We start from the raw sequence: 15920 nt of genomic DNA on the forward strand, positions 1-15920 counted from the left end.
TCATGAGCCAAATGATGTTTGTGCAGTGTAGACCTACCTTAACTTGCTCACCAGGTAAACCTGAAAAGCACCAGTGGATGGTTACACATATAGTGTATGTGTTAAATAGACCAGCAATGCTTAGGGACTGTAAAATAAATTGCTCTTGTTTTTCTCATGGTTTTCTCTTTTGAGCCGCTCTGCAACTGTCACAAAACAGATGCAGTTGTTTTGAGAGGAAAGATTCTGTCACTTCTCCATACTTGATTCTCTCCTGTTAGAAACGTAAAATTGATGCATCTATTAAATATTAGATTTCCTCTTTCTGTTGCAGGTGAAGGGCGGTCAGGAAGATCTGTGGAAGTTATCCTTGCAGTTACTTTGTGTATACTTTCAGTTGTTCTTCTGGTGGCTGCAGTCTATGCTTTTGCAAGGTGAGATTTATTGTTTGTAAACACTCAATATTGTTTTAGTGAAGAGTTGAAATGATCCTCTCAATTGAATTAATCTGTCATGTCCAAGTGTATTGCATTTTCTTTTTTTTTCATTTTCTTTTTTTCTTTTTCTTTTTTTTCAAAACTTGGGGAGGGATTCACAGAATTTAACTTTAATCTAGCAGTGCTAATTTCCATAGATGAAGGAGGAGAACAACCTTCTCCAGAGAGTAAATCACAGCAGAAGTCTATCTTGCTCTTTCAGTGTCACTTCTCCATTGAAATGAGGAATGAGGAAACAGATCAGAATGTAAGCTGAATGAAGTTACCATGATGGCTAACCCTATTTACTGTCAGCTCTGTTGAGAATCAGTTAACTTGATATGAAGTAAATACTATAAACACTATTTTCTATCTTACTAATAAATTTTACAGTTAAACACTTTAAAGTCTCACGTGTGAAAGAGATGCCAACCTTTGATCAGAATTGTGAACAAATGCCCAAATAAAGAAGCAGGCTGGATACTGCATAAATTATGTTAGCTTGCTCGTGTCCCATGAGTTCTGCTTCCTCAGCTGCAGCATTCAGGCATTGCAGAATAATTTATGTTAGAAAACTGAAATATTAAGCAAGCTAGATTCTTTACACATAAGTTTTAGACAATACAACTGCTGATTTGACTAAATTGGAAGTAAGAGCAGAATAAAGGCAAGAAAGGATTTCTGGCAGCCGTTTTAAAGTTTTAGCCAGTCTTATCAATGTATTGGTATAGATTTGCCTTCAAATAATTTGCATATTTATTATTCACTATTATTTTCTGTTTAGAATTAGGCAAAAGCAAAAAGAGGGAGGGACATACTCTCCACGAGATGCTGAAATTATTGACACTAAGTTCAAACTGGATCAGTTGATTACAGTGGCAGACCTGGAGCTGAAGGATGAGAGATTTACACGGTAAGCATGCTCTCTAGGAAAAACAGTAGTTAGTCCAAAGGGGCTGTAGCCATGACCCCTTTCTGACCTTTGCTTGTTTGGAAGTGTTTGTGGTGTTCTTATTTACACAGGTCACTGAGATCCTTTTTCAAAGAATGACCTCCATCCTCAAGACACTTCTCACTAGCTTTTAGAAAATCACTTAATCTTCAGCTCTTTTTACAACAAGATAAAGATCTAAGTGCAAATCACTGTTTAATTATGTTGGAAAAAAAAAAAAGGGACTACATATTTTTAAACACAGAATTTCCGAGTATTTTTAATGGCCCGGTGTTTTGTGTAGATTACAAAATTTAGTAAGTATTTTGAAATTAAAGTTTGAAAGTCAAACCCCTTAGAAGTTCTGGTTAGCTAATTCAGGAATAAATCTGTCATTTAGAAAATCTCTTGTCATGTTTATGTATGAGAAGAAAAACAGATTACTCTTTCTGTCAAAAATATGGATATTATTTACCACTTAAATATCACAGTGATTCCCAACAATCAATGACATCCAACTGAGTTAGAAATGTTCGGTGAACATTCTTTACCTACCTGTATTTTCCCTGCTGTGTCACAGATGAAACACTGTGGTAGGCAGACTCCTTAAAGATGAGAAGCCTAAAACAGTCTTGCCCTAGCAGTCAGGCATCCTACTGTTGCAGACTAGGAATAGCTGGAAGATGAAAGGTTGTAGCTGTTGACCTGTTTTGTTTGACTGTGTACATGTCTATGTGTGTGGTACAGAGTAAGATGATTGCATGAACAAACCTGTTCAAAATAGTGCACACAGGCATGGCTGGTTGTAACAGATGAGAAAACATACTATGAATTGTCTGGAAATCATCAGCATAATGGATGTGGTATGTTCTGTGTTGGGCAGATGTCATTCAGATAGCATTGTTTGTACCTGCTAATAGCAGTGGATTACATTCTCTAGAGACTGAATTATTATTAATGCAGCACATTATCTGTAACTTATATAAATGATCCTCAAAATGGCAATTGTTTCCAAGCTGTTACCTGAAATAAGAATAGTACTAATTTTGTTTATATACTAAAGTGTTGATGGGTTTTACTTCCAGATACTCTTCATTTTTCTTTAGACGCAAGGAGATATTTGTCATCCAGTAAGTTATTGTATTACTGAAGCAACACGGTGTGTTTTCCATTCTGTTCTCTTAACCTGTGTGCTACCATGCTATATTGAATGATACTGTTAATCAAAATTAAATGTCAATCTTTGCAGCTATAGTAAGGACAGACAGTAATATTTGTCATTATGATATCCTGTTTATTTTTAGTCCCTAGTGTTAATAAACCACAACAATTTTGAATTAAATCAGGGCAATTTTTACATTCAAACACAAATTGTATTAATATTAGCATATAGTTTATATAGTTTATAAATATAGTTTTATATTTATATATATAGTTTATATATATAGTTTATCCTTGAAATAAATGTAATGCAAGTGTGGTAGAAAAAATATTTCTTCTTCAGAGGAAGAACTAAGTTTCTTTCCTCTGGTGGTTAAGGCTGTATTTAAGAGAAGATTTTTTTTCCCAACTGCGTTTTTTACTCACTTATACTAGAGATATTTTCTAACCAAGTGATTGCAATCACAGCAGCATATATATGTGACCAAATCATTTGTCAGTTTGAGGAGTGCCTTTGTGCCACTTTTCAGTCTAAATTACCTGAAGTTTGGATTTGTACAGTCTCAAACTCTACAGACTTATTGCAAACTATAATATGTCACACTTCATTATGTGATTTATGCACAGCAAGACCTTTACTGTACATACAGTGCTTCAGCAGTTCAGTTACGTCAGCCTTTATTTTAGTGAGTCAGTTTCAAATTTTGCTTTGGAGTTTGTTACTTCATCCAGTCTCTTTTCTACTCTTCCTTCCTTCCCCACACCAGTAAGATCTAAACTGGAGACTGCTCTTCAGCCATTCTGTAAGCTACAGGATGTGGCTCTTAAATTCTGAATTATTGTTCTTCAAACAGTAGCTTTGCTGGAGCTACAGTAGGCTTCTTGCCCAGGCCCTTTGCTGAACATTCATAAATTGTGGAAGTTTGAAATGTAGGTATGAACTGTGAGTTCCCTAGGACAATATTCATATCATTTTTTCAAACAGCAGTCTGCAAATGTACTGTATTACATGTAGTCATGAGGGATGGGATATCCTTGATCTGCTCAAAACTTTTCAGTTAATTAAGGAGTTTTTAAGATTTGAAGAATGTTTCTGTGCATGTAGGATTCTGCTCTGGTAATGTCAGTGGCCAAAGGAGAGATTTTAATTATCTCTCTTAGGTTATCTTTCACGTAGATGAATCCTTCCCAGTAGTGATGAGTTATTCCAAGAAGTTTGCAGAAGCAAGCAATATGCACCAGGGAGGCTTACTGCAAAACCCAGCGTCTAAACTGTTTTTGCTATGCGTTTTCAGACTTCCACAGTGCACAGAATTTTTGTACCTGTTGCATTCAGAGAATAACCATGTGGAAGTCAATCACAGTTTCAGTTCATGTGTTCTTTATCATTCTCACGATGTGTGGTTAAGGCAGTTCCATGTCAGCATGATAAATTATTCTATTACATGCTGCTGACTGCAACATAACCTTCTCTAAGTTCCCATGCGTCTGGAATGGAACTGTGCATTACAACATATGCATAAGCACATTCTGGCTATGTTTAGGTAGCTATCTCAGCTGTTTGAAAGCTTGCTGCGTTGTAGAATGTCAGCTTCGATTCGTGGCATCTTGTAAGTTTATAAGGAAAACACAGATGGACAGATTTATTTTTCAGACTGGCTTGCTTGTATTTTTTTTTTTTAACTCTACTAAGTCACCTGACATCTAGTTTTAATTGTCCAAGTGTTCTACTCTGAAGGGGTGATTCAGACTTTTTTTAGCAATCTTAGATGATAAAAGAGCAGTATAAACTTTTTATGTACCTATGAATCATCCCTTTCAGGGCTCTTTTGAAGGAGATGCTTTGGACTCTAAGTGTTTTGTCATTTCTTAACTAGTACAATATACATCATGTCAAATCAATAAAGGCATGAAAGGCTGACAGTTCATTCACAGAATCAAGACACTCCAGACTGTTCCACGAAAACATACATTGTCTCTTCAAACATTTTCTAATATTTGTTTAGAATATCTTGACCTATTGTGATATTCTGATCATCAGAAAATAAACAAAATTAAAAAAAACCACAACAACTGCCCTTACAAATTTTCACTGTCTGAAAATGACCAGTAGTGGCTAATATGCACCATCTCTCAGCAAGTCTTTGTTGGGAAATTCATTAATCATAGGTAGCTTCAGAGTGCCTTCAAGGAATTACATTCTATTGAGTTCAGTGGAAAATTAGATCTACTTCTGTATGAATCTGAAATACTGATTTTGGATTTTTGGGAAATGCATTGATCTCAGTGATGGTGGAGATTGTATGAGAAAGGCAATAACTAACTAAATAACTAAATAAATAATCCAACTCTTCTTCAACAGAGATATAGCCCATCTAGGCTGGATTAAACATTGATTCATTAAGTGTACTAAATATTTATATACTTGGGTCCTCTCTTTGTATCTTGTCCATAATTTTTACCAGTCCATTTTTCAAAGCAGATACTTATCTCCTGTGAGTGGATTCTGTCAACAGATTTTCAGGGCCCACCAGACGTGGCTAGAGACAAGTAACTCTTCCCTGTTTGAGGTGCTTGGCTGGGAGAGAACTTCTCTGACACCCTGCTTTCATGGTGGCTTCTGCAGCAGGGGCAAAGCCATAGATATCCTTTTCTTAAAATCTTTCCATGAAAAATTTTATCTTGTGGTGAATACTTTCAACAAATTAAACAGCTTGTCAAGCAGATGGGCACAGATTTAGAAGAAATATTTTTTAATTGCAGACACTGTAATGCTTGCAAACAAATATTTTTATAGAAAAGAATTGTGTATAAAATTTTTTCCCGTTCTCTCCTTTCCTGTATTTTTTGCATTCAGTAAGTGTCTGTCATCAAAGTAGCACTTTTGCACACACATTACTTTCTCCAGACCAGCGTGTTTCTTCTTTCTTTGAATGGAGACAGGCATGGCTCCTGCATTAACTTTTCTTGCAATGAATTTCTCTTTAGTAATCAGCTATCACTTATAAGCTACCTCAGCTTTGTATCCCAGGAGAACAGGGTTTATGACTGCTTGTCCTGGTACAATGGAAGAAATGACCATGTGTTCTCTTTCCCGAGGCCTTTAACATTCAGGAAGGGTTAAGCTCAATATTGCTTTCAATTAACTTGCTAAAGAATTAGCTCGTCTGTTGTTCTTAGGAAGTGTCAGTGGTGCTTATGAGTTAAGCCTTTTACCCACTTGCTCATTTCTGTTGTTTTCCATTTGGACAAAGTTTTAATTCCCTGTGGATTTCAGATGATTGACCCAGAAAGAAAGCTGAGTCTGTGTGACAATATGGTCTTCAGTTACCACTGCCAACACAAATAAATGGCTTCTTTCTAGCTCTATCATAAGTAATCTGAGTGGGATTCAGATTTTTGATAGACTTCAAAAAAAAATCCCACACATGAAACAATACACTGTTTTAAAAGAAAATCAGATTTAAGGCAATAAAGCATTCTTTATCTTAGAGAATGTTTTTCTTCCCTAGTTTCAAAGTCAGACAAATGGGAATCTGGAATTGTTCAGATGAAATAGTTTGATTCTTAATTGTTCTCATCAAGATCTAGTGATATCAAAATTTTTAGGCTTTATACAAAAAAAAAAAAAAAAAAAGAACTGTGGATAATGAGATTACAGGTAGATGAGTATTTTTCATTGATGAAATACTGTAAGATTATTACTGTGTATTTCATTCTCAAGAGACTTGTAAGAAATGTTGGGTTTGAATCCTGAGGATGCTGAAGCTGAGCATTGACGTCTCCTTTAAATCAGTACTTGGGATACAAACTTCATTCCTTCTGAAGATTCTTAATCAAAAAAGCCAACATCTTTGCTAAAGTCTTATTTTCTGCCAAGCCATTGCAATATGCAATATGCTTGCTACCAATGGAAGTGTGAGAATTCAGTTATCCTTACAATCAAATTCTTCACTTAAATATTCAAAGGCAAGTGTCAAAGTGCAGGTGTCTTACTTCTTTAAATTGTTTAGAGCTTCTTAAAGTTTATGACTGCACCTATAAAACTATCATCTGTTAGTAATATTAAAGAATGGAGAGTACATACATAGCCCTTTTTCAGTGCTTTACTTCTCTGTTTTGAGTGAGAGTAAAGGAGGGAACAATTGAGTACGATTGTGTTAATGGTGCTGCTTGTCTCTGTGTTCTTTGCTGTTGGATCTAGGTAGCTTCAGCACTGAAGCACTGTATTCAGGTTGCTTATGTGCAGCACTGATATAATTTCTATTATTTAATGACCAAACTGCAGTGCAGGAAGCCACTATTTGCTATCAGTTTGAAAGAGAGAATCAGATGACTCTTATCCTTATGATCTGAAATGGTCATCAGAAGAATGGCATTGAGCACATGGTGTAAAAAATGAAGTCTGTCAATGTATATGAAGTGGTATGCTGGAGGTATGGATTTCCCAGGCCCATATGAGCCCAGAATATTGTAAAATGATCTGAACAGAATGATAGAAACTGTACCTTCAATATTTGCCAGTACTTGAGATAAAAACTAAGCACCCAAGACAACTGACATGATGGAATCCATGAGAGAAATGAATAGGGTTCTTTACTTACTTGAATAGTTCATCTGAAACCTAGAAACATGCACAATATTGGTTAACTCACACCCTGCCACATTTAACAAAAATCTCTGTTGCAGGTTACTTAGTTATAGAAAATCCATCAAGTAAGTAGATTAAAGTTTTTTTTATTTAGTAGCCATTCGTGAGTCTCAATGTGTGGTTCCTTCTTCTGTGTTTATTAGGAAAAAAACCCTCCAAGCTGCGTATAAATCATAAAAGCATGACTAATTGCATGGTAACTGGAGAAATGCTTTCTCTCTCTCTGGGGTGAAGCCTGCATGTCTGTGTTTTAGCTTGAGAAGTAATACAGGGATATTTAAACTCCTCAGGGTTTAAAAACCATGTCATTATGAGAATGAGGTCACTGCAATATTTTATATGTCTAAAACCTTGCAATGTATAAAATGTTTTCGGTGCAACAAAGAAGTATTATGTACTTTAGAATGCAATGGTTACTTTACAAACTTCCATTAATGCCAAAACCTTGCCTTGGAATGCTATTACCTATAAAAAAAAATCCTACCCAGCAGTACTGTTACCATTTGCAAATGAAAGATTTGGTGAGGGGAAACAACAGAAGGAAAAAAAATACTTCTATTTGCAGCAACTGAAAGCAGACCAAATAAGTGAGCTGTAAGCAGCTTATCATTTTCTTCATATAAATATCTGTTGCTGCTGAACTGGAATAACTTACTATGAAGCTGCAGTAAAATAAGAATTAAAAGAATGATAAAGAAACCACCTGTAGGTCTCTAATTCTTCTGTCCTTACTTTCAGGCCAATAAGCAAGAAATCCTTCCTACAACATGTTGAAGAGCTTTGTACAAACAACAACCTAAAGTTTCAGGAAGAATTTTCGGTATGTTGCTAGCAGTTGTCACAACATCGCAAGACCTTCAGTTGTTTCATGTGTCACATTTCATGTCCATTTTAAGCAGGCAATGCCGTGAAGTACTCTGGCCTTGATAATCAATACACAATTACCAGGTTGGCTGTTTAAAAAGTAATATTACCTGATTTGGATTCTGCAGTCTACACTGCATCCTGATCAGAATTATTCACCAAAGTGTCAGCAGTGAATGATCTTTAGATTTCAGTCTTTGCAGGAACACAGTAGTTATGTTTTTGCGTATGTAGTGATGCATATATAGTTTAATTGAGAGTGGTTTATGTAGGAGATTTCTACATACATACAGGTATTATAACAGTTCTAGAGATGTTCATTTTCCTGAATGGTGATGACCCCAAAAACACAGCTGGCATTTATTTTGTAAAATGTTCAGGGCACAGTTATACTGCCATGCAATTTAAAAATGTTTTTCTTTCATGGGTTTCAGAATAGACAGTTAAAATTTTATGCACAATTTTGCTTTTCTCTCCTTTACAACTAATAGGTCATATGTGTCATACTTTTGAGAGCAGCCTCCATCTTTTTGTCTTAGTATACAAACTCAGCAAGCTTGTGTTTCCTTTTGAAAAGAGACCAGCTTTCAAAATATACATCACATACATATGAAGTATATATACTTTCAAATACAAACCTCCGGAGTTTTCACCATTTTCATGAAATAGCATTTTTTACGGCTATCGGATCTTTTTTCTCAACGATATCTTCTCTCCTTGTTATTTCAGAATTTTTATCATCATCAACATCATTTGTAACACATACAGTCATTTGCACTCACAAAAGTAATTTGTCAGTCTCCAGTAACTTTATTGTTTTGGATTTATAGATTTGCCATGCATTTCTTACCATTTGGATTAGCAAAAAGCCAATCAACAATTGGCTTTTCTTCTGCCAGATTATAATATTTCAGTCTCTGAGGGAAAACCAACAAAAGTGTGAAAAGATTAATGGCATTTCCTACAGCTTTTTTTGTTACGCTCCTTAGGTAAAATTGGTCTGGGTTTAATAATAAAAAGCACCATAAAATTCTCTGAGCAATAAAGTAAGGAGAACTTTTTCTTCCAAGGATGGAACTGTTATTTCACTTGAACAAGAGTGATTATAGTTTCATTATGCATGACTGAACAGATGAAAAGTTTTACTAGCAATAATATTTTCACATATTCATCACTGGAAAGCTTCCAAGATTAATTTTTTTAGGTGTGACCTACATTAGGGTAAGCCTTACAGTATTGCAATACCTTAAAAATTAAAGTAGACAAGTGTTTTATCAAATAGAAATGTCCATTTGAAATCCATTTGAAATGTCATCAAATACAAGTAGCTGAATCTTTATATAACTAAGCCGTATAGTCAACTTACAGCCAGCAGATTCATTTGACATTTGGACTTCCATTTTATTTCTCTCTGAACTTCAACTGCCGTGTTTCAAAGTGTAGCAATGCCTTCCCAGATGGCTGGTTCAAGGGTAAGCAGAACTGCAGCGTCTGACTGTGATTATATCTAAAGAATGCACAGTAACTTTCTTATCAGATTAATAATAGGATTGACAATGCACGTGAAATGACATCAGAAATTGTAATGCAAAGAAGCAAACAGACAATGCACACAGCAAGCAAACAGACTCCAGGACCTGCTTTGTTTTCCATCTGAAAGCAAGGCTTTAGTTTGGCATAAATGACTCAAGGCTCCTACAGTGTGTGTAGCTCAGGCTCTAAACCCATGCGCCATTATATTTAAAGCACATAGCCTGGTGCTGAGCTTGCTTGGGTTCTCTGGCTAGCTGTCTACTAGTAATTTCAAGCATATCAGGAAGTGGATGTGATCATATGATAATTTACGCCAATAAACCATTAGTATATTCTCTGCATTAAATTTGATCTGTTTCAGAAAGCAGTCCTCCTGGACTATTCCAAGGTATGTTTTGGTAGGTAAAATAGTCTAGAGATCATTTCCAATGGGCAGATGATGGACAACAAACCTGTTTTAGAGTTTTGCCAGTGTGAAGTAGCTCTCTTCCTTTCACTTAGTCTTGGAATCCTGGGACATTCTTGGGCACATCTAATTTACTAGACCTAGATGCTGTGCCTAGAGATCTCTGGGGATCAACCTTAGACCACATATTAACATGGCCTATGTGTAACATAATGATTAGCAATACAGACCTGAGAATGGATCTAGTTCCATATCTTATCAGAAAAGGCAAGTTTAAAGAAATCATACAGAGCCACAGTAACTGGTGGCACCACCTGGCTAATATTCAGTCTTCCAGCTTTCCAGAGGATTTACATATCTCTCAATATCTGAGGCAGAAATACTTCTAAAACTGTTTTATGATAAAGTCTCTTCACAAATTAAAAGGTGAAATGCCTTTGAATGTCACCACAAAAGTACCATAAAAGTACACTAAACAAAGTTCATATAAATTATTTAAAAGCTTTATGAGTCCACAGAGAAATATGATTTATGTAACAAACTGATTTTGCACCTGGGAATCCTAATAGTCTTTCCCCAATTCTGAAAAAAAAATCATAGAGTGAAATCCATACCGATGCAGAAAATTGGTATAAGGCATTTAAGCACTTACTCAGATGTGGAAGCATCATTACAAAAGCGGTGTACTCTGATTCTGTTTTTCTTTTTTCTACAGAGTTCAGTACAGCAATATGACTTCTGTACTAGTTACTAGCAAGCTAAGACTCAGAGAAGTGAGGCAGATGAGGCAAGTAACAGTTCACATGATGTGCACTTGGTACGGAATCTCACAGCCCTTAAAATACCTGAAAAATACTATAGACATATAATCGATTTTGCTCTTTAATGGAAAATTCGAGGACAAATATTCTGAGAGACTTTCAGCTTTCTGAATGAGGAATTTTGGCAGCTCCATCCTTAGGAGTGTTTTACTGTTCTTATCAAATCCTGATAGAAATTCACGAAGTCACTCTGCTCTGAGAACAGGGATCTTTCTCTATGTTTAGTCATAGGGCTGGGGATTTAGTTCTTTAAGGGATTACTGCGACTAAAGGTAGAGGCAGCTCAAAGATAGAAGAAATTTGCTTTGAGTATGGCAGAGGTTGATTCATTTTAAGAGGTTGACAAGATTTTAAAGCAAGGAGTGCTTTAAAGCAATGAGAAACATATTTTTCTATAGTGTATTAAAGATCTAAATATTTAATTTTGTTTTTATTTCAAGTCTATTAATCATGTTGTTTAGTTGCTTAACACAAGGATATAAAGTTAATGTAAGCGGTGCTTTATAAGATTTTAAACCCACAACTTTCATTTATGGGCAAATGGGCAAAATCATAGACTTTTTTTCATTGGCAAGCTCAGAAAGTGCTGACTGCATGAATGGATGGTGAGGTAGACTGAGAACTGCCTGAATGATAGGTCTCGGAGGATTGTGACTTGTACCACAGAGTCTAGTTGAAGGCCTGTAAATCGCAATATTAGTCAGGGGTCAGTAATGTTTAACTTATTTGTCAATGACTTGATGAGGAGTGGCTGATATCACAGAGTGCTGTGCTGCCATTCAGAAGGATCTCGACAGGCTAGAGAGATGAGCAGAGGCAAACTTCTTGAAATTCAACAAAGGCTTTAGCAGGGTCCTGCACCTGGAGAGGAATAAATGCGTACACCATACAGGTTAGGGGCTGATCTTCTTGGAAAGCAAATCTGTGGAGAAGGACGTGGGGTCCTGGTGGCCTGGTGGCTGTTTGGCCATGAGTCAGCAGTGTGCCTTTGTGGCCAAGAAGGAATCCTGGGTTGCACTAGGACTAACATTGATAGCAGGCTAAAAGAGATGAGTTTTCTTTTCTACTCAGCCCTGGTGAGGGCAGATGTGAAGTACTCTGCAATTTTTGGATCCTTGGTAGAAAAGGAACATGGATCTCCTGGAGTGAGAGCAGTGAAAAGCAACTAAAATGATGAAGGGACTGAATCTTCTCTCATATGAGGAACTGCTTGTTCAACTTCAAGATGAGAAGGCTCAGGGGGATCTGATCATGTAAGTACCTGAGGGGAGGATATCAAGAGGACATGGCCAGGCTCTTCTCAGCGGTGCCTAGTGCCAAGACAGGAGGCAAGAGGCACAAACTGAAACATAGGAAGTCCCATCTGAACATGAGAAAAGACTTCTTTTTTAAGCACTGGAACACGTGGCCCAGAGTCTCCTTCGCTGGAGATACTAAAAAGCTATCTGGACACAATCCTGTGTAACATGCTCTAGGGAACATTGCCAGAGCAAGAAGATTGGACTAGATGATCTCCAGAAGTTCCTTTCAGTCTCAACCATTCTGTGAAAACATAGATAGAGAGACTTTGAAGGATGTTTGGGATCTAGTCCCTTGTAAATTTTCAAAGGGAAATGAGCATCTAGTTACTCTCTGCAGTTCTTTCTCTAATTCTTTCCCCATGGAAATACATCAGGAAGAGAAGTCAGGTCTCTTGTCTGAAAGTACTTTGCTTTCATCATGTGTTTAGAAGCACTTGCAGTTATATCATTGAGGATATAATTATAGAAGTGAAATAGTCCTCATGCCTCAGGGCGTGGGCTTTTTTATCAACTAGTGAAAGAAACAACTTTCTCATGGGATAATATTGCTCACAGTTCAATGGTTTTGAGCTCACTTTTATACCAGGCATTATCCATTGTAAGAGATAAGATAACAAATTTTATTAATCATTGATTTGGTTCATTCTATCTATTTTTAAATTATTCAATTTTGATAATGCTTATATTAACTTATTCTTAATATCTGAAGACACCGAATAATACCGATGAAATATTTGAATTAACAATGAAAGAAACAATCATAGAATAAAAAAAAATCTGTTTTTTCCATTTTTCATTACCTATGATATTATCATGTATTATCATTATCTGTGCTGAATGTTTCTGGAGACCAAGCAGTGGATGTGAGCACAGTGAGGCAGTGAGTGGTGCCTTTCAGCAGTGACGACAGCAGCAGTGGGGCACTTCTACTGGTGCAGATTTTTACAAGCACGCTATGCAGGCTCTTGATCATTGCTATGGAAAACGCAGAGCTAATGGTGGTGGCTTTGTTCAGAAATAGTGTTTTGTAGCTGAGAATTTGCTGTATCAAATAGTCTTGTGTTCTTTGTAGTTTCAATAGAAATAAACAGGAGACATTACTTTTGGAGCAACCAACATATTTTCTGTATTAACAAGTCATGAAAATGTCCCTCCTCTCTTTTATTCAGCTTTGGAAATTGGTCATATCTATGTACAGAAACACTCCCATCAAATAAATTCCTCAGTGTGAGCGATTTATTCATTTTTGCCCTTAGTAACAGAACTAATGACCGCTTATGAAACTATGACACAACCAAAAATAACTCTTCCCACCCTTTTCATAGTCAGGCCTGTGAATAATAACTAATTGCCAGTTGTCTCAATTAAATCCTCATCAGTTCTCGTGCTGTGGCAAAAGCTCTCCCAAGCTACAGGAATCAGGAAGATACATCATTCAAAAATAAGACTGAGTCAGTAAGGCATGGTTATCATGTATGTGAGTTCATGGAGAGACAGAAAAGAAGCACAAAAGGTGGTAAGCTGACTTTATCCAGACTCGCTAAGGTGAATGTTCACGTAAGCTTTAATTGTTCAACTTGACAGCATTTCTTGCAGTTCTTCGTCTATTGTGGCTCGTGTAAGTAGTGCTGACAGTGCAGTGCAACATGTTACAGAACTAAAGATGTTACGTGTTACAGAACTACAGAATTCTCCCTCTTACTTGAGTGGTTATTTCAGGAGAAACAACTAAATACTATCAATTCCTCATATTTACTTCAGGCAAAAGTCAAAGGTGCATTAAGAATTTTTTTTTTCCTTTATAGGAACTTCCTAAGTTTCTTGAAGACCTTGCTTCAACTGATGCTGATCTGCCTTGGAACAGGTCTAAGAATCGTTTCCCAAACATTAAGCCATGTATGTGTGTTTAATAAATAACTCCTCCATTTTGTTCTTTGCCTTCGATAGTGCAGCAAATATTTTGAACACAACTGTGTTTTTGTTTGATCATACAATCATATCTTCATTATGAAATAATTTTGTCGGTCTTTCCACTGTTTTGTTTTTAAAGACAGCTTTATTTGCAAGTACCTTCCAACTTGCTCTCGCAAGCTTTAACATGCAGGTGCAAGAAACTATAGCTTCAGCAGTTTCTTAGCTTTGTAATTCAACCCTTGTAGCAAACTCTTTAACATTCTTCCTGTTTTTTTTCCCTTTAGTGAGAAGTTATTTTTTTTAACTATAAAATCCACATGTTTGTGCATTCAGCTACCACAGGAGCTTGGGTTTGCTTTCTTGTGGATATGTGTAAATGTGCTGCAGAGGTTTGGTAGAAGATCAGAGTGACTGTAGGATAACTTAAAAGCCAAGGCTAGATTTTATCACAAGAGACAGGAGTCTGTCTCTCTGTACTCAACACTGCTTCATTTTTCAGTTAATAAGACAAGAAATGTCATTATTATTTTAAGCATTAGCTGTGATGTGAGATGAGGAGCATGGCATTCCTTGGTTAATAATGCTACATTCTGTGCTATTAACTTTTCACAACAGCTGTTCCTCCTATCCACTGCCTTATTCAAGATGAGTTCTAAATTACAGTCACTAAAGATTGATATTCATGACACAGTAAAATATAAACTGATGAGTTTCAAAAGTTTTTAACTTTTTATTCTGATTTTTTTAAATAAAAATTCAAAATTTGGAATGTTTCAGCAGTTACTTATTCACACATCACATCTTTCCTGTTTTTCATCATTTCTGAATGTACACTGCGGGCCCAAATCAGAAACTCTCAATCACTTGCCGTTTAGTCTTCTTTGAAACAAACTTCTCTGTAATTGATGAGCTTGCCTTATGTAAAAAAAGTTTTGAAATCGCCAGGGTCTGGCTTGAATCTTTCATATGATGGAAAGACTGGCAGTTCCCTGATTCTTCTGTCTGACTTGTATGGAGGATGCCTTTGCCAGAACAGGATGGCTTAAAGAACATGGGCTACTTTTAGGTAGAGGATTCTCCCATACTCACATCACATTTTAGATTTTGGATTATTCACCATTTATATATATATATATATATATATATATATATATATATATATATGTATATATATAAATTTGGTTGGAACCAGGATGACTATAAAATAATGGAAATTGTTTAAATTGCCAAGTATCGTTATGTTAATAATAATGTTCCTGTCTAATTCATTTGTAATCCATGGACATTTGTTACCTAAATCAGTGTTTTCTTAATTAAACTTGTAGTTAAGTAGATTTTACTTCCATCATAGATAATAACAACAGAGTAAAGCTGATGCCTGATGCTGGTATTCCTGGATCTGACTACATTAATGCCAGCTATGTATCTGTAAGTAGAGAGTCTCTCACATTTTCACTATTTTTATTTTCTTGTACAAGAGTCAAAAAATAACTTGCAAAAAGAACTGCATTATTTCATTTACTGCAGCTACTGTTTCTATGGTGTTGTAGTTAAAATATCTTTCTCATTATCAACTTTCTTCCTATGCCTCACATTTTCTAGTTGTGTTCTCAGTAAATTCTTTATCTATACTTTTCTGTCTCCAGTCTTGTCTAATTCATTTTTCTTCTATTCATGCTCGAAGTGTAACTCATAATTGTGCATTTATTCTGTTGTAGCACTGGATGGTGGTTTCAAGCAAGGTCAAGACTTGATTTGCACAAAGTGCAATTTAAACATGTAGCAAGACATGCAGATGGTAGTCTAAACAGTTGACACAACAGCAAGCAGAAATAGTTATTTCCAGGTGACTAAGAGATGTTCACAGGGAATCAGCTAGAGAG

At 36.0% G+C, this 15920-nt stretch overlaps 1 protein-coding gene across 1 annotated transcript in view; it reads left to right on the top strand.

The window, feature by feature from the left end:
* The window catches only part of PTPRQ (protein tyrosine phosphatase receptor type Q), a 120342-nt gene that overhangs the window by 95146 nt on the left and 9276 nt on the right, over nucleotides 1–15920 (top strand). The window contains 7 exon segments of the mRNA XM_042816092.1: nucleotides 314–413; nucleotides 1240–1368; nucleotides 2472–2516; nucleotides 7237–7263; nucleotides 7937–8018; nucleotides 13929–14019; nucleotides 15389–15465. Of these exon segments, the coding sequence (XP_042672026.1) occupies nucleotides 314–413; nucleotides 1240–1368; nucleotides 2472–2516; nucleotides 7237–7263; nucleotides 7937–8018; nucleotides 13929–14019; nucleotides 15389–15465 (551 nt within the window).

Source organism: Centrocercus urophasianus, unplaced genomic scaffold (genome assembly GCF_019232065.1).
Source record: "Centrocercus urophasianus isolate 14NV4802_14NV808 unplaced genomic scaffold, USGS_Curo_1.0 seq_15, whole genome shotgun sequence".
NCBI lineage: Eukaryota > Metazoa > Chordata > Aves > Galliformes > Phasianidae > Centrocercus > Centrocercus urophasianus.